The sequence below is a fragment of the Ambystoma mexicanum genome, chromosome 6p (assembly GCF_040938575.1).
Source record: "Ambystoma mexicanum isolate Mex_15411 chromosome 6p, UKY_AmexF1_1, whole genome shotgun sequence".
Classification (NCBI taxonomy): Eukaryota; Metazoa; Chordata; class Amphibia; order Caudata; family Ambystomatidae; genus Ambystoma; species Ambystoma mexicanum.
Window position 1 is genome coordinate 617,539,958 of NC_090935.1, and position 18,873 is coordinate 617,558,830.

Consider the following 18,873-nt stretch of genomic DNA (forward strand, 5'->3'; position numbering starts at 1 on the left):
TACAGTTCTTTGCTTTACAAATACTTAAACGATGCAAACAATGACCAGCAAAACACATTAGATACGAAAACATTGCACACTTGTGTGCAAACAACTTTACGGAACTTGGTTATAATCGTTCTCTTGCAGTGATGCTTGCGTTACCAAAGAAATCAAATCAGTATATGTTTTAATTCACTGCTGCTCACTTTTCACAAAACACTATTGAAAACATAAGACATTAGGAATGTGATGAATCCACAAAATATTTAACAAAAATAGATTTTATTCCATGGGGTCTGTGACCTTTTCCAGCATGTTTTTGGGTTTTGTAAAACATTTACAAAGAAGAGTGTCAGAGAACCAACATTCATTTTCAGCTTGAGCCATCCCTTGAAAGCCACATTCCTTATCTTTGAAACTTCAGCTATTGCTAGTTATACTGCACTCCCTAAGTTTATGAGATTTTCTCAGGCGAGAATACCCTTGGCTAGACTGTACAAAAACATATCTGGAATGAAGTCCAAAAAGCATTTATACTATTGGGTGGAAGAGACATCCCAAAATAAGCATTTAGTTAAATGGCTCACATGGAATACTGGCTCTATGGTCCGTGATAAGCAACTCATTGGCATTTTTAGAATTACAAAACCAGCTCAGGGCCATACCTTTGGACTTGCCAATTGTGAGGTTATCCTACTCTGGTCCCAGAAGGCCAACACTGTTATGGCAGTGAGATGCACAGCATTGGGGAAGCCACACAAAAATATCCGAAGGCTTCATTTCTTGATGGCAGAAGAAAAGCAGTTCATTGGGTGAGGGTGGAGAACACTTGTGGGCAAATGCAATGCACTTAAGTGGATTTGGGTATATAGCAAACAGTGCAAATGGGATCACCCGACAGAATTGGGGTTGTACTCAATGAAAAGGTGCTCGTTCAGAACGGTGGAACCTGTTCCAGTGCAGAGCAACCATTTTAATGTAACCTTTAAAGATTTACAGTAACACTGAAAAATAAACAGCAGCAAATGGAGGGAAAACAGTGGAAACTAGGTCAAGAAACCAAGCCTCAACTCAAAGCATATACAAATAAATAATTTCACAATTACTGACGCATTTAAAATAAAGTGATGCACCTGACAGATCCAATATTGCAAAGGACATTATAGAATAACCACTTTAAGCAGAACCAAGTTCCTAAACAGTGTAGGATGTACGCTTCATCTCAACAGACGTTGGAATGAACCAATTTCAAGTCACACGTACAAAGATGAAAACCTGACCATGTGCGTTGGTACGCAGGCTACCCTAAAAGTAAACTTTTCATGAAAAGTCTTGTACTTCCAGGATTGCAGGTATGAAAGCAGCTGGAATGACCACTGTCCAGCTGAACTGCTTTACATCTTCTCAATATAACATTACGCTGTAGTGAAGACTACCATTTTTATGTAAAATTCACAGCTTCTGCTTTTCGCTTTTGTTCCTTTGTGTTTTTCTTTGAGAAACATCCAAGGCCTTCAAGTCTAGGTTATCAAGCAGCTGTTTTGGTGCATGTACCGGGGAGGCTTTGTAGGTTTACTTTTGACCTAGATGTAGGAAGGTAGAAAGAACACACAACTTTAAGTTTGAGTTGTTAATCAGACCTGTAAATCACTTTTCTAACAATTCAAATCAACCAAATATTCCATGTGAATGCTAACTGAATTGGTTCAACATGAAAGTTCTTACCTATTATGGGTCATGTGACTTTTGACTAGATCTCCTGCTGCCAAAGCTGCCATCAGAGACAACTCCCCAGCCATCACTGTTCCGCAAACTACTCGAGCAAGCTGACGTGCATTTTCTCCCGGATTATCTTGATTTGCTCCTTGGACGCCTAGCATCTAAGAAACAGAAAAGGCACACTAGTTTCAGAGACGAAGACCAAAAACGATTACGACCTCCCGTCAACTCAATACTTAAAAATTCCAACATTAAACAGCTCCCAAAAAGCATTTAAAATGGTATGCCTTCAGTAGCAGTGAACAAAGTGTGGCTACTCAGCCATGTGTTCTTCATGGGTTCCGTTTATGTCTACCATGTTATGCTGATGGCCAACCAGTTTTTATTTTTTTAAAATGACATTTGATAGGTCTTTTCCAACAACAAAAACACAAAAAGAAGTTACTGACAAGTAAGCAGTGTCCAACACACAGTGGCCATTCACATATGCAAAACAGAACTCGATATGTACCATGCTATAGCTGGTTTTTCTCTCCCCCATAGTTCAACATCTCATTCCCAGATCACCATCCCAGTGTGGAAGCCAGAAATGCTGCATTGTTGGGAATTAAATCTCAAATAGAGCAGCAAAAGCTGTATTTATCGACTAGTGGTTCTTTCGCCAATAGGCAGAAAAATAAAGTGAAACTAATAGGGGAATGTGCGTCAGAATGGTCTGGCTGTGCAGGAGTTCTAAAAGAGCAGCAGCATGCTAATTTAGCCTGGTTGTGAACCAAATGATTTAAAATTGAATGGGGCATCCGGCGATTCCAAGACTGGCATATTCTGAAGTATGTTAATCCCTATAATAGGGATACATCAGTAGTCTAAAATAGATGTGCTCTTCTAAAAAGGTATTAGATCTTTAATGTTAAGAAAAAGTATATTTGTTTGCAAAGCACAAAGGGTTTTTATACCGCCTTCCCCAACTGTCAAAACAACAAAAAATAAAGTTGTGGCACAAAAACGAAAAGCAGGAATTACAGAAGAAACAAATGCCTACATGTAAGAAAGTCAAAAACATACAAGAAAATGGCACAGAAATAAATTGCCTTTAAACATGAATATGCCCATACCCGTAAACAGGCCTGCTGTGGGACCAAATTAGTTCCTCCACCAACTGTGCCAATCTCCAAGGATGGCATAGTGCAGCTGATATGAAGATCCTCCTGTGTGGTACCAGTAGGTTCCATTAGGGTGATGCAGTTGGAGCTCCCCACGTTCTGAGCTGCATCCTTAAATTAAAAATGAATATTAGCAATGCACCTGGAAACAGCATTTATATTGAAAATGGGAACACGCCAAGTTGATGGAACATCCTACAGACCTGTCCGCAAGCTATGTAAATCGCAGTCACAATATTTGCGGCATGTGCATTGAAGCCGCCAATGCTACCAGCCATTGCAGAGCCCACCAAATTCTTGTTTATATTCAGATCAACCAATGCTGCAGTGGAGGTTTTCAAAACCTAGGAATACAGAGATTAATTTACTTCACCAGTAAGTTAGGCATTTTCAAAACACTTCCAAAAGGGAACAGCAGATTTGGCCTACACAGCAAAACAAAACGTCAATGAATGTTTTTCAATGGATGGAATGAATTTGAAGAAGCTAGTTTGAACCACTCATGCTTGAGGTAGGTTATAACAAAACTATAATAATGAAAACACATTGTTTTTTTATTTGGGCTCCCCCCCACCCCAAACCCCGTTTCCCTACGCTTCTAAACCTACCCCAACCCAATGCTTAGATCACATGCTCTGAAAGATTAGTGAGCAGTATCTGAAGAAGGTGGTGAGATGGTACAGCGGCAAATAAATGTTTTAGGACCGCTTGTCCCACCTGTGAATCTGCTTTAGAGTGTGTGTCAATGCAATAATGCTGCTTGAACGTATGGATGGAACTGCATGTAGCAGCTTTGCAAATGGCGTCTAGAGGGACATTGGCAATGAAAGCGAAGGTAGCTCCGGTACCTCTGGTAGAGTGAGCCCTGGTGGTGAAAGGTAAGACTTTCTTGGATAGGAAATAAACCTGTATGCATTAGACTATCCAGTTGGAGATGGCATTCTTTGATATGTGATCGTCTTCTCTTCCAGGTGAATGGTCTGTTTTCCATAGAGGTTATGTTCACATAGTACAAGACCACCCTCAGTACATCAAGTGTATGGAGGCATCTGGATTTTTAAAGACGGTAGGGAGTTCTATGGATTAACATGCAACTTTGAAATGAACTTAGTTGAGAACCTAGGATGTATTCTGAGGACAACCTTGTCCTTGTGTATTATGAAGTAGGAACAAGTTACTTACCTGTAACTGTTGTTCTCCAGCATGGGTCTGGCATGGATTCACATGCTCATGAATATTCCCCGTCCTCAGGCCGGGAATCCTCGGTATAGAAAAAAAAAAAGAAAAAAAAAAAAGAAAAAAGAAAAAAAAAAAATCGGTATCAGTTTTGTTTCTGATCTGTCTTTCTTAGTAGTAACCAATAACTGATCTCTGGGTCATACTGCCCCCAGCCAATGACTGCCCTCTCCCTAAGCCCCGCCTCCGGCAGCCATCCCCAGATTTGGTAGCACGTAAAGTGGCAGTATGACCAAGTGAAGAGCCGCAGAGGGGTAGGCGGGAGGGTTTGCATGTGAATCCATGCCAGATCCATGCTGGAGAACAACAGTTACAGATAAGTAACTTGTTCCTTCTCCAGCATGGGGTCTGGCATGGATTCACATGCTCATGAATATAAGAATACATAGCATTATACACATGCACAACCACGGGAGGGGCCAATAGGCTCACCATTAAGCAATACAAAAACTCAACATTAAGCATCTCTTACCTCCTCACCAGGGTCACCTTAAGCGAACAGGTTGCGCAGCACTGCTTGGCCGACCCTGGAGTCCTGATCGACGCAGTAGAATCTCGTGAAGGTGTGTGTCTGTGATGCTGGAAATGCATCTGCGGGACAGGGCCTCTGAATCCTTGTCCTGTTTTTACCGTGTGTTCTGTTATGTTTTCTGCCCCGGAGTCCATGTGGGACGCCTGGCAGCGCAGCTCTCTCTTTTGGTTTGGTGAACAGACCCATGGGATACCCTTATGGCACCCATGGGTAGGGGGTGCAACCCTGTGCCCCTAGTGTATGTTTTTGGGCACCTGTGGGTGGCCCCAGAGCAGGGTATGGGCTGGTGGCAGCTCCGTGCTGAATTTGACAGGTGCTCCGGTTGTCCTCCATTTTGGGATACCCAGGCCCTGCCATTGGGATCTGTTGATTCCTGATAGGAAACAAGATGGCCCCTGTGGCCTCTTGCTTTCTATTGCCTGTTATCTTGTTTTCCCAAAGTCCTGGGAAGCCCGGTCTCTGTCCCTTCCCCCTGACTGGCTGTTGGGTGGAAGTTCCATGTATGGTGTTGTTGTGAAGGCCCAGCTAGACTGGCTGGAGCCTTCCCAGTGACTATGTTGTGGGTACCTCCTGTGGGTGGGACCTGGGTGAATGGAGTGTGTGACCAATATACACTCCTTGTTGTGGTCGTCTGGTTTCTGGCATGAGAGACAAAGACTGAGACAGCCCTGCCCGAAACTGGCCTGAATGCAGTGTGTAGTGTTGAATGGCTGGGTACTTGTCCCAATCCACATTTCTTGTTGTGAGTGTCTGGAAGGGAGGAGTGTGGCCTGAATGCACTGTGTGCCTGATTGGCTGACTGACTGCATGAATGCCCTGCAGTATGATTGGCTGCTGAGTGTGTGCCAGCAGCGTGGATGAGAGTGAGGATAGTATATCTGGGGACCTCTCACCACTGGAAAAGTGTTCAGTGTTCAGGAGGAACCATTGGTTCAGAAGGGACCTTGGTGCTCCTAAAGCAGCCAGGGAGCCGAGTCTCCACTCTACGAGTAACTGGAACTGCTGATCCTCGACGTCCAGCTGGAAGAAGAAGACTTGCTGTGGCATTTGCTTCGACCGATCTGAAGGCTGACGAGATCGTCGAGGGCTGACCCGAGAGAGGACCTGGTAAGGCGCCCTCTTCCCGTGCTCCGAGGGACCATCGAGCACCGCTCCATCTTCGCCGAAGCGCCCTGGAAGGCAGGCCCTCGAAAGGCTGTCGACCCGAGACGGGACCGTTGAGGAGATCGAAGTGAAGCACCCGGACATCGACGCCGTCGAAGTCCATTGCCGTCGACCAGGGTTCGCAGGTTTGTGTAACCGCTGGAGGTCCGTCGAAGTTGTGTTGCCCAGCCGTGGGAACCACTTGACGTCGTGCCGCCGACGACCGGAGCCGTCCGCTCCTTTGCCTAAGAACATTCAATCGAAGGACTCTATCGACCGCTTTGTCGACCGCTTATCCTGCCGGGGAAAGTCGAGGACGACCACGCGCCGAGGAGTAACCTGCCGGTGGGTTTCCCGCCACCCAACGACCTCAAAGACTTGGACGATTCGACGCCCTTGCTGGGTTTCCGTCTCTACAATCTTTGCGGTCCAGAACTATTGTCATTGAGGTGCCCCGCACACCTCCGTCTTGCAGGACGCCGACGTCTCGACGCCGACGAGCACCGCTCGGACGAAGCTGCCGCCTCTTCGACATCGTTCTACCTCGTTCGTCGACGGACGTTCGACGCCCCGTGCCTCCCGCTTGAAAGAGAAGGCATTCAAGAAGGGCCGTCGATTCCCCGTCGCCGAACCGCGAGTCCCTCGACGTTTTGTCGACGCCTTCGAGGAGCTCAACTCCACCAGGTACATTGGGGGGGTGAAAACATTATAGGAGAGAATAAGACTTACAGAGCAATATATGGACTGGGCTTGTGCTATTTCTTTCTTTACAGGTTGCCCAGGTGGGGGGATCTCCACACAGAACTGTGCCTAGTGGTAGGGGTCAGCATTCTGCCGATTGCTCAACCATCTTATTTTCTCTCCTTTCTCTATTGCTGGTTTCACTCTATTGGTCTGTGTGTCATTGTACTGTATTGTTCATGCACTTCAATGAGATCTAGGGTGGTACCACTTTAGGATTGTAAATATTTGTCATTGTAGATATTGCCGGAGTACAAAGTGAGTTATCATGATAAATGTACATAACCTTAACTTTTGATTATATAAAGACTGTGTTCTAACCAATACAGAGTGTGGATATTCCTTTGTGGGGGCTTGGGGATACACTGTACTTAAGAACCAGCCTGCATCACCTCCTGAGAAGCTAGGCCTTGATTGCTCGACCATTGCTACCGAATAGAGAATCTTGGCTGGGGTCTCCTGTGCCTCTCCTCCACCATATAGGGAGTGGGAGTACAGACACCCCCCACCGGTCGTTGAGATCCGTTCTCTCACAGTGTCGACCTCCACGTAGCAGCCGTGCAGATGTCGAGCAGGGGCACACCAGACAGGAACGCCGTGGTAGCAGCGATTGCTCTGGTCGAATGGGCTCTCGGACAGCCGGGCAGCGGTCGGTTTGCCAACCGGTGACAGTGCATGATGCAGCCAGAGAGCCATCTGGAAATGGAAGCCTTCGAGAGAGCCTTCCCTTGATTCACAGGTCCAAAGTTTACAAACAGCTGTGATGTCTTCCGAAAACTCTTCGTGCGGTCCACGTAGAACTTCAGCGCTTTAGCTATGTCCAGCGAGTGCAGAGTCCTTTCAGCCGGCGACGAAGGAGACGGGAAGAAAACTGGCAACACCAAGGGTTCGTTGAGGTGGAAGTCCGACGGCACCTTGGGCATGAAGGAGAGGTGCGTCCTCAGCACCACCCTCGTGTTGTGAAACGTCAAGTATGGTGGCTTGCAAGATAGGGCCTGGATCTCTCCCAGTCGTCGTGCGGAGGTGATGGCCACGAGAAACGCTGTCTTCCATGACAGAAACTTCACCGGTGCCGAATGCATAGGCTCAAATGGGGCACCCCCATGAGCCTGGTCAGCACCACGTTGAGCTCCCACACCGGGGCGGGGGCCTTCACCGGCGGGAATGATCAGAACAATCCTTTCATAAATTCCTTCACCAGTCGATGAGACCACAAGGACGCCCGTCCCATAGTTCTGGTGTATCGTGAGATGGCGGCCAGATGTATCTTGATGGATGTTAGGGAGAATTCTCTCTCCAGGCTGAATTTCCTAACCTAGTGAGTCCGCCAGCAGCTTTGCTGGATTTCTGGAGTTTGTTTTTTCTCCTGCTAAGAGTGAGACTTTTTTTTCCCACTCTTGGACATGATGTATGGTGTTCCTTTGACTGTCAATGTGTTTTATGGGCTATGGGGTCCTTTACTCCATAGGGTCTCATGTGTTTTTTCCTATGTGTTACACAGCACCCTCCGTGCCGTAACACAGGGGTGTCATAGTGACACCCCACCATAGACTCCATACCCTGGGACGGACTACGGTCTCCCAGGGCATGTAAAGTCACCATTGGCTTTACTAGTCCCAAATTTTTAACAGAAACCGGTACAAACAATCATATTGTGGACGTACTGGTCGGGGCAATTCGATTGCCCCGGGCTCTGTTAGTCGAGGGGGCACGTCTCTGTGCCCCCTGATCGAGTTTTTGGCTGGTGGCAGTGGAAACTACTTTTTATATTCCACCGCGAATATATTCCTATGGGATTTTCCCATTGTTCAAGGCTACCAACTTTAATTCTTTAATTCTAATAGCCTCGAACATACCGCCGGTTTATTTGATTAATATTAATTCACCGGTTGGTATTTTTTGCCAGGACTCGATTCTAAAATGGCATTTGTGTTCTCTTCTGTGACTCAAACCCAAGTCGAGCCCTTTGTTCCACTTTTTTGGCGGGCTTCTCCACAGAAGCCTCCAAAAGTGGTGCCACTCTGTCTGGGTACCACAGGGTGTGTGGGAGGGGTTTAGGCACCCTGGACTGAGTTACCTTGGTAACTCAAGTCGCACTCTTGTGTGATTGGCCCAAGTGGTGAGCCGGCCGGCTCACCACTCAGCATGTTTGATTGACAGCTAGGCTGATTGAATGAGGGTGTGCTGCATAAAAGCAGGGCTTTGGGGACTGGAACTTCAGAGGTCGCCACAGGACCTGAGAATCCAACGAGGGAGAAGCTGAGCCGACCTACCACAACGACACCACCGGTGGAGCCCTGCGGAACCGACTCACCACTTCCCGACGACAGAGAAGATCTCCCGGCTGGAGAGGCTTCTTCCTCTGACTGGTGGGCACAACCAGTTTACCTTCTTCTCTTCGCACCCCAGACCGGCTCGTGGTCAAATTGCCTGTGCCAAGCAGCCCGGCAACCGGATAGCCACTTACCACTGGACCGCGAATAAAAGGACCGCTCCTTTTACCTGAGAACTCCGCAGCTGGTTTCTTCTCTGGCAGTGCAACGGACTCCTGTCTTCCTCCCCGACGAGATCCTCTCTTCCCCCGGACGAAGAACCAACTTGCATCCGCTGCCAGGAACCACTGCCCCTGCTGGAGTATTCTCACTGTGTCCGCTAGTCCTCCCTTTCTAAAGATTGCTATAAGGTAATAATAACCCCTTAACCTTCTGGACTGGGCTGGCCGCCTTGACCCCTCCAACTGGTCCCTTTCTTTGGTCCAACTCCTTTTTGAACCTTTACGAGACTCTTGTGCACTGCAACCGTGCGACCTTGGACACATTTCGTTTTGATCCTCTTAAAGTGGATCTGGCCTACTGACTCTAAACTCACGGTGTTTCTTTGCCTTCCTCTCTTGTTGTGTTCGTGAAAAAGTGTTGGGATCCGTTTCAATTTATTCTCCGTTTTTCTCTCCCCTTTAAAAACGAATTATTAGAGTGCCATCTAAGTTAAGCGCTCACCGCTGTCTGAAAATAAGTGGGGCTCGACTTAAGACTTATCTAATATTCTTCTAAGGGAGTGTATATCTTTTAGTGACTGTGTTTTTGAATTTCTTACTATTAGTGCCTGTGTTTTTCTAGATGTGGTTTTAAATAAATAATTATATCTCTTTTACACCAAGCCCTGGTCAGAGTTTACTTGTTCCACTGTGTTCTCTTGACCTATTGTGAATACTCTGTATACTGCCTAACTCTTCTTGAGGGAAGTCTGACTGCTCAGCCACAGCTACCAAGTGAATCTGTGTGGTACAGACTGCTACCAAGTGGGTTTACTGCCAAACGCCTGTAGTCCTAAATCTTTTGCAGTGGTCCCAGAGGGAACTGCACAGGTTTCTGCCTAACAATGGAAGCGTGAGCTAGTCCAGCCTTGGCCAATGACAGTAGGTACGGCAATTCTTGAGGGGCCGTAATCCGCAGAGGGTTAATCTTCTGTGCACGGCACCAGAGAACCGCTTCCATTTATGTCCGTAGCACTTGAGAGTTGAGGACGCCCTGGCCTTTGCAAGAACCTCTCTGCAGTCGGCCGGGATGTCGTATCCTCCAAACTCTAGTGCTGCAGGAGCCAGGCCTGCAAGTTTAGCGACTCTGGGTTGTGGTGAAGAATGGCACCTCCTTCTCTGGAGAGAAGATCTGCGTCCGTCGGCAGCTTGACTGGTGTGGACGTTGACAAGTCCAGAAGGTCTGGGAACCAGATCTGTCTCGGCCACGCCGGTGCAACGAGGATCATCCTGCACCGGGACCTCTTGAGCTGGTTGATGAGCCGGAGCAGCAACGGCAGCGGAGGGAACGCATAAAGAAATAGGCCGTCCCAGGGGAACGAGAAAGCATCGCCCATGCTCCTCGGCTGGGGGAACCTGCTGGCGAACCTCCAGCACTTGGAGTTCGTCGCCGTCGGGAAGAGATCTATCTGGGGTTCGCCCCATCGTCGGAAGAGTCGATCCACTTGATCCTGGCCTAGTTCCCACTCGCGGCACGGGCGCAGCTCTCTGCTGAGTGAGTCGGCGATGGTGTTTTTTATTCCCGACAGATGAAAAGGCACCAGAAACATCCCTTGGGCGACGGCCCAATGCCACAGATCCTGGGCTTCCTTGGATAGGGCAGGGGATCTGGTTCCACCCTGCTTCCGGATGTAGAAAATCGTGGTGGTGTCGTCGGTGAAGATCCTCACCACCTTGCACTTGAGGGACGGAAGAAAAGACCTGAGGGCCCAGAACACTGCGCGGAGCTCCAAGATGTTGATGTGGAGTGACTTCTCCTCCGATAGCCAAAGGCCTTTAGCGTGAAGATCTCCGGAGTGCACTCCCCAACCTTCCAGGGAGGCATCCGTCGTCACCGTCACCTGGTGAGCTGGGGTCTGAAAGTCCGTGCCCGCCAACAGATGAGAGCGGGTACCCCACCACCGGATCGCCTGACGGAACGTCTTGTTGAGAGGGATCCTGTCCTCGAAGCTGCCCGTAGACTGGACCCAGCGAGTGTCGAGGAACTCTTGTAAGGGGCGCATCCGAAGCCTGCTAAGGCGCACCAGATAAATGCAGGAGGACATCATCCCGAGGAGGGACTTGATAGATCTTACCCTGGCTTGGTCTTGGTCCTCTCCTCTGAAGAGGAGGCCAATTGCCCCACTGTATCGAGCTTCGCTCCCAGAAACAGTGCTATCTGCGATGGAATCAGGTGGGATTTGGGGTAGTTGATGGTGAACCCCAGCTCCGTGAGCAACCGGGCGGTCCTCGCCGGCGAGTTCCCTTGTCCTTGCCCGGATTAGCCAATCGTCCAGGTAGGGGTAAACGTGGATCCCCTGCAGACGCAGCCACGCCGCCACTGGTGCCAGGCACTTGGTGAAAACTTTGGGTGCCGACTTTATTCCGAACGGTAGGGCCCTGAATTGGTAGTGGCGTCCCTGAACCACGAACCTGAGGAACTTCCTGTGCCTTTTTAGAATAGGGATGTGGAAGTAAGCACCCTCCAGGTCCAAAGGCGATAGGAAGTCGCCTTCCTCCAGCCGTCCCAGCACGTGCTGGAGGGTGACCATCCTGAATTTCTGCGCCTTGATGTACTTGTTTAAGAAACGGAGGTCCAGGATGGGGCGCCAACCGCCTGTCTTTTTGACGAGGAAGTACCTTGAGTACGTCTGCTGTGTCATCGCCGCCGTCATCGTCCGACCCCGTTGCTGTATCCTCTCTATAGGGTCCGGCGAGGGGGATAAGGGGTCCACCGGTCTCGCAGGCACGAAGGGCGGAGTGGGGTGGACTTGTTCGGAGGGCTTCCCGACGGGCCTGGTTCTGGATCCTCCGTCGGGGTCCGTGGTAATCTCGTCCTTATCTCGGTGCATAAGGATTGGATTGCCAACAAAATGGCCGCCGAGCTATCCTGGGGCTCGGGCAATGGTTGCGACGGACGGTATGGCCGTTCCACTGGGCCCTGTTCGTCGTCGTTGCTATCTTCGATCACGTCAGCAGGGACCGCCCCCTGGGATCGAACCTCTCGTTGAGGTCTATGAACCTCTTGTTGAGGCCCTTCTCGGTTTCCACCAGTTCTTCCTCAGAGGCTGATTCCGAGTCCGTAATGTCTACCGCCCCCCCCGCCACCTCTTTTTCAGCCGGGGATCTTAGCGATGGGCTGGAAAGAGGAATCCCTCCGCGGTGGCAGGGATACTCTGGGTCCGGCGGGCGTTTCCACACAGGCGTAGTCTCAGCCGGCTTCGCCAGGGTCACAGCGACCACTTCGGTAGAGGCCTTTGCCGGGTGGATCAAAGCCCTCACCACCTTAGGTGCGTCCTGGGCCTTCGTCTTGGGGGGAGGGTCAGCGCCTCGCTCCCCCTTCGAGATCGACCGGGTCCGCTCCAGTGGCCTACCCGGGTTCTCGGACTTCCTCTTCCCCGAACCAGAGCTCTGGCTCGTGGTCGAACGTGCCGGGGAAGTAGCGCTCTGCTTGGCAACCGAAGAGTCCGACCTTTCGGCGCTCCCGGTGCCTGTGGACTCGCGGTGCTTGGCCTTCTGTTGGGCCCACGTCGCCGGGGCGCCCTCACAGGACTTAGAAGCCCGCTCAGACTTCTTCGCCTTCTCACCTGCTGTGCCCTTCTCCAGCCAGGCGGCGAGGCGGGAACGACGATCTTGTTTGGGCCGTTCCGAAAGGTTCTTGCAGAACGCACAGTCTTTCTCCACGTGCGTCTTGTCCTCATGGAGGTAGTAGAGACATCGCGAATGCTCGTCCTCCTTGAAAACGTTCTGTAATCCGCATCCAGGGCAGCACCTGAACAGCTTGGATCCGGGCGTCGAGCTTCCCTTGTCCTGGGCCATGTCCGTTGAGGTAGGCCGCAGATCTTCCGGAATCCTCCAAGAAGTATAAACTCGACGAAAACTTCACCCCGTTATCGGAAGTAGAAACGGTGGAGCTTGAGGCTCGATTAAACCGAAAAAATGAGAAAATCTCCTGAAAAAGCGTGAAAACGCAGTAAAAAACTCGAGCTAAACACGAGGACTCCCAAAACTTGAGCGTACGGTAAAAATCTGAGGATGGCTGCCAGAGGCGGGGCTTAGGGAGAGGGCAGTCATTGGCTGGGGGCAGTATGACCCAGAGATCAGTGATTGGTTAATACTAAGAAAGACAGATCGGAAACGAAACCGATGCAGATTTTTTCTTTACCGAGGATTCCCAGCCTGACGACGGGGAATATTCATGAGCATGTGAATCTATGCCATACCCCATGCTGGAGAATATGCATTCTTTAAAGAGGTCAGTATGATAAACCTCCCCACTCTATTCCTACTGTAATAAACCGAAGCCCGAAGGTCATTGTAGGCCGCGTCTGGTCATCAAGTCAGTCGACGATTGTTCGTCAAAAGCAGTCGAGCAGTCTGTTGGCCGTGCGGCAAACCGAACAATAAAGGAAAGTCTACAAGTAAACCTAGTTAAAGGTATCAGACCGGAAGAGAACTCTGCATGTGCGACAGACGTCGATGGCGGGAAAAAACAATCTGAGGGACCTAGACGTGTGAATGACCATGGGTACAGTACACTTCACACTGGGATAGTATTACTAACACGCCCTGTCGACGTCCGTTTGAGTTTCGAAAACAAATCTTATAATCCATTGAGGTATAGGGAGGAAAAGCAATAAAAGGAACAATCTTGACTAATATTATCATCTGTGTATTCTACCTGAAGAACTTATTTGGACCAGATAACATTTCTATTACTGTAGTGCATTTTCTAGAGATGTGTGTGGACTAGATGTACCTTTGTATCACCCCACTTCCCCCACCTGGTAGTAGTTGAGCTTTGCCACTCTGTCCACATTACCTACGTTCAGTGAGGTTTGGCATCCCTTTGTCGGGTAGGTTTGTCTCCTATTAGGGTTCGTGGCTGCAGTGCCCCGAGACAGAAGGTGGAACAAAAACTGCCTCAACATAATGAGTACTACTGTTTTCAGTGGATGTCTTCGATAGAATACAATTTGGGGTGTTTTGTAAACTGTTAAATATTCATATATTCTTTACAGGTGTTCAAAAGCTTATTTGGCCAGAATTGTATGAACAATTGCATCAATATGGTTTGGTCAGCTGGCAGTAAATGGATTGGTAAAGGTTAAATAGTACTTACAGCTTTCACAACTTTTGCTGGAATAATAGCTTCAGCTACAACAGATTTGCCTCTTCCCTCAATCCAGTTGATTGCAGCAGGCTTTTTATCAGTACAATAATTACCACTGACTGCCATAAGCTGCATGTCAGGAAACTCCTCATGTAATCTCGCAAGAGCCTGTTCTGTGCCCTTTAAAAAGGGGAAACATAGAAAATATCAGCAAAACAGGCACGTTGATCGTTTAGAAATGCATCAACATAGTGAACAGTAATCACCAACAATCAAAAATCAAATCTAGAGGGCTCATTTTCGTGTCCCGTGGAGCATAAATGGAAGCACTAAAGACAGGCAGAACAGTGTTAAGCTGGTCTTAACGCCTCCACTCAGCTCTGGCAGATTTACAAACATTTTTAAAACTGAAGAGGAACAGGAGTTGCGTTTCTACCTCTAGTTTGCTGTCCGGCTTGAATAACTTTGTTTTACGACATTATAAGGTTTTCATGCTGGCGCAAAACCAACGATTGCCTATGGAATCTGCTTGTAGGCTGATTCCATAGGAAAACCTTTGTTTATGCTACTTGCATTGTGGAGTGCAAAAGAGACTTCGGCCATCCCTTTCCACTTCTTATTTGCATTCCGCAGTGCAAATGCTGAAAATTCCCCAGAGGGGACCAGTTTGGTCCCCTCTGGGCAATTTACATTACAGAGAAAAATGAGCTCCAGCGTTCAGTTTTAGTTCCTTAAGGCAAGTTGGTGGGTACGGAGCAGGGTTGATAAAGTGAATGGCATGGCAATAGCCAGCAAGAGCCACAAATGTAAAGGCTGAATGAGTTCTTTACCTTTGAGATCATGTTCATTCCCATTGCATCTCCGGTTTTTGACTGGAAACGGATGTAAAGGTTGCGACCGGCCAAACCAATGTGAAGTTTTTGGAGACGAGCAAACCTGTAAAAGATTACCAACACGTTTATTTTGATGGTGAATTTCATGATTTTGAACTGAAGGGATAAAAAAAACAATCTACTTTTTTTGCTGGATTAAAATGGTTGCAAAACCGTGTGTCATGGAGAAACATGGTGCAGATATATGCACTATAAATTGAATTGATTAGAACCATAGCTAGTACACTCATTAGAAGATTGATGTCTCATGGTGTTTTTTTTTTTTTTACTGGAATTGCAGGTCTTCCAAAATAATTGTGTTAGTCCAACCAATCCATTGCAATGGTAAGTCCAGCAGTGTAACAATGTTTCAAGGGATTGCTGTAGGGACGTGGGTGTCAAAGCATACACAGATCCAACCTGAGCCAGATATGCAATACATTTCCCAACAGGTGTTTATTAGAGTCATGAAGACAAACTAAAACAATTCTATCAGGCTGTAGCAGCAGTTTTTTGTAACGCTGTCAGTTGAGGGCGCTACAACTAATCTTGGGGCGGGGGGCACAAAGGCTAAAACACCCGACAAGAAAGAAAAGCCAAACCTCTCAAACGACAAGGCTTAACTCAGATCGGGGTAGAAGGTTGACACAGAGGTGCAAGGCTACAAGAGAGCCAGGGGGTCAATATATGTATCTTTTGTATCAAATAGGAAGAGTCCTAGAAGTCTCTGGCTTGGAAGAACAGCGTTTGTTTTGGCTCCATTTTTTGGTTTAATGTGCATGCCTATTTAATATTAACGTTATTAATCATTTTCAGTTGTAATGCTGAAAATATTCGCCTTCTATGTTCCCCAATCCCGCAAACACCCACACACCTTTCACCCAACACACCTCACTCGTCTCACCAATTCCCCATCACAACTTGTATTTTTGAACCTCACGCTCAGTCATACACATACCCGCATGCTCTGTCACACTGCCAAGTCACAATTTGCGCTCTCCAGTCCCTGCTAAACTCCAAATCATACTCCCAACGCACACTGTACGCTCCCCAATTTCTCCCGCAGTATACAGTCTTTCATTCTTGCGTGCTACTTCTGCATCCTTCATCCTTTCTCCCTTTCGATCACACTCTTCCCTCATCCTTTCTCTCAATCTGCAGCTTACTGCCCCTTTCCAGACAACCACTCTCTGCTTTTGGCCCACTACTACCCCTGAGCCCACGTTCCTTACACTTTCTGTACCTCTGCTCTCTCCGATTTCTGGCCCACCGCCCCTCTGAATCCGCTCTGCTCTCTTGCCCACCGCTAAACCCCTCCCCCACGACCCACTGCTCTCCCTCTGATCTCCCTTTGCTTTCTTGCCTACCACAGCTCACCCATCACTCACCCTCGTACTCCTTTCTCTCACATACTGTGAGATTTTGGCCTAAAAAAATGAGGCATCTAAAAATAGAGCAGAGGTTGTGCTGTTTTTAGATAACCAATTTTTGGAAAGGAGCAGGCCACCTTAACCTCAAAGGTGACCGGCACATTTCCATGGGCTGAGCTGTAGCTCAAATGATGCGCTGGCCAGCCGCCTTGAATACGTTTGTGTCGGAAGCGCTCTCCCGACAATGGTCTACAGGCTCCCCGTGCATTTCACCGTGACCTGCCCTTGAGGGCTCTGCCACTGTAAAATGCAACCCAAAAAACCCCACATTTCTATGCCATTTGGGGAACAGAAATGCAAGTGAGACAGCAGCTGTCACACTTAAAAATGTTTTTTTTTTTTTTAAAGTATTGCAGGAGTCAGTAAAGACCTTATAAAGCAGTGGCACCCGTTGTGCATGTATTTAAAGTGGGCGCATAGGGTGGCATACAATTTCTGCACATTTAAAAGCGCGTCTTGCTTGTCAATTTGGGATGCGCTCTTAAATGCTCAGGAACACCCCCTGATTTGCGCAAAGGGGTGAAAAAGGACATCTGAATGTGCGCATATAAGAAGTGTCCATTCAGATGTCCTTTGTGGATCGGACTGCTCTTTTTTTTGCTCAAGTGATGAGATGTTCTTGCGCATTTCATTTCTTGAGTCCAAAAAAAAAAAAATTAAAAGTAGAGAAACTGGCCTCTTAAGTAAAAAATGTTTCTCCCAAAAACACCAATTTTTGGTAGGTGTTTTTGCAAAAACAGAAGTCTGCGCCTTTTTTGCAAAAACAGCCGTTTTTTGCAGGATCGCAAAATCGCTATAAAGCTGGAGGGCCTGAATTCTAAAGTGGAAAAGGAACATGTCTTTGGCCTCAAGTGATGTATAAATGATAAAAAGAAAATGTGTAACTCCAACAGAAAAAGTTCCAAAAGATAGAGTTCCTTGCTCCAGAGGGTGATTCTCTTTCCCATGGATTTCTCTTCACTTTGATTCCTGTTCTGGATTTTCAGTCTCTTGAGCAACATGACTGGCGCACAAAACAACTCGACTCTTACAGTCCAACTGGTGTCGGACTTCATAAGACTCTCTTGGTATTAGGGATCCAACTCATAATATAAGCCTGTACTAAACAAGTCGGTAGAGTGGCTGAGCAGCTAGGATCATCTTAGAAGGGAATAACAATCAAATGTGAAATGGTAGCAAGGTATATAAGAAATAATATGCTTTACATATTCAGCACACAGAGGGACGTCAATTAAGGTCAGTATCAGCATTAATATCACCTTCACAAAATTGAGCTGGGAAGGAAAGTTTCAGAGTTAGACAGAACACTCTTTAGCAACTGTTAATAACAAGTATACTCTCCCACAGAGAAATAGGAAGTCTGCTTCCTAGCAATAAAAGTGTTCGCAATTAAAACCTATGGAGGAACCAGCACTGCCAAAGCCAGTAGGATCAAGCTGGACCTTTGGGAAACCAGTACAGCCAAAGGCAAAGGGACAGTTCCAGTTCTTATGAAGATCTTCAGAGGAAAAGTTAATTAACCAGTCAGCGGTTCTTGAACACAGGCGCTCAAGGGGAGCCAACCTGATATTACACAAGCGGCAAGGCCTGCACAAAGGAGTTGAGGTCAACCCTCAGTTGAAGCACAGCACTTCCCAAGCCAGGAAGCCCCAAAAATGGCACAAGGTAATTACAACCCAAGCCCCACGGTACCTTGAAAGAGAATATGAAATTGTAGCTGGCTTCCTTCTAGATGCAGCGTTTGACCCAGAGTCCTGCTCATTTGTAATGGTGATGAAAGGGGGTATGGGGCGTGCCTCTGGTGGGCTTCTGCAGCAGCACTCTGGAGAAGGGGTCGGCAGCAATGGATTCAGCTCACTCCAGTGGCTCTGCGGTTTTGGCATCTTTTTTGTGCGCCAAGAAGAAACTAATATTGCTGGTCAGATTCTCCTCGATTTCTCGGTCCTAAACTCTGGTGAGGGGACTTTTGGTGAAGAATTCCTGCCCCTGGAGTTCCACCCGAATGCCTGCAAAGTTTCAACTGAATTCGATCTTCGGTAGACGATGCACTCTATGGATGGTCCAGGTACAGCGGGTATAGGGATTCTGCAGCCCAGATAGGTCACAGCAAGTCGGAGATGGCCCAAAATGAAGGTCTTGAGGCAAGTAGGTCCCACCTGCATAAGGGAAGAAGTTGTCCTTGGCCAGTCTTCCCGGTCAATGTGAAAACGGGGTCAGCACAGCTGCGAGGCTTCACCAGTGCTTTCGTGGTCCTGGAAGGTGCTGCTGACGTCTCTGCTCGTCTTCCGCTTCAGATTTACTTGTTCCAGTGGTCGACTGTCAAGTCCGAAAATCCTTGCCTTTTATGCGAGATCCCATTCATTCAGTCATGGAGCCGTCAATCACCTGCCAACCGCCCAGTTGGAACTGGTCTCAGCCAGGCATACCTAC

The 18,873-nt window shown here is 48.0% G+C and overlaps 1 protein-coding gene across 2 annotated transcripts in view; it reads right to left on the reverse strand.

Annotated features, from left to right (window-relative positions):
• Positions 1-247: 247 nt before the first annotated feature.
• HMGCR (3-hydroxy-3-methylglutaryl-CoA reductase) overlaps positions 248-18,873 on the reverse strand; it is an 82,629-nt gene continuing 64,003 nt past the window's right edge. For both annotated transcript variants that reach the window (XM_069627470.1, XM_069627471.1), the window contains exons 15-20: positions 14,972-15,077; positions 14,151-14,321; positions 3,068-3,208; positions 2,817-2,975; positions 1,708-1,862; positions 248-1,565 (exon numbers count right to left, since the gene is read on the reverse strand). In XM_069627470.1, the coding sequence (XP_069483571.1) occupies positions 1,511-1,565; positions 1,708-1,862; positions 2,817-2,975; positions 3,068-3,208; positions 14,151-14,321; positions 14,972-15,077 (787 nt within the window). In that variant the 3' untranslated portion in view covers positions 248-1,510. The remainder of the gene's footprint in view (positions 1,566-1,707; positions 1,863-2,816; positions 2,976-3,067; positions 3,209-14,150; positions 14,322-14,971; positions 15,078-18,873) is intronic.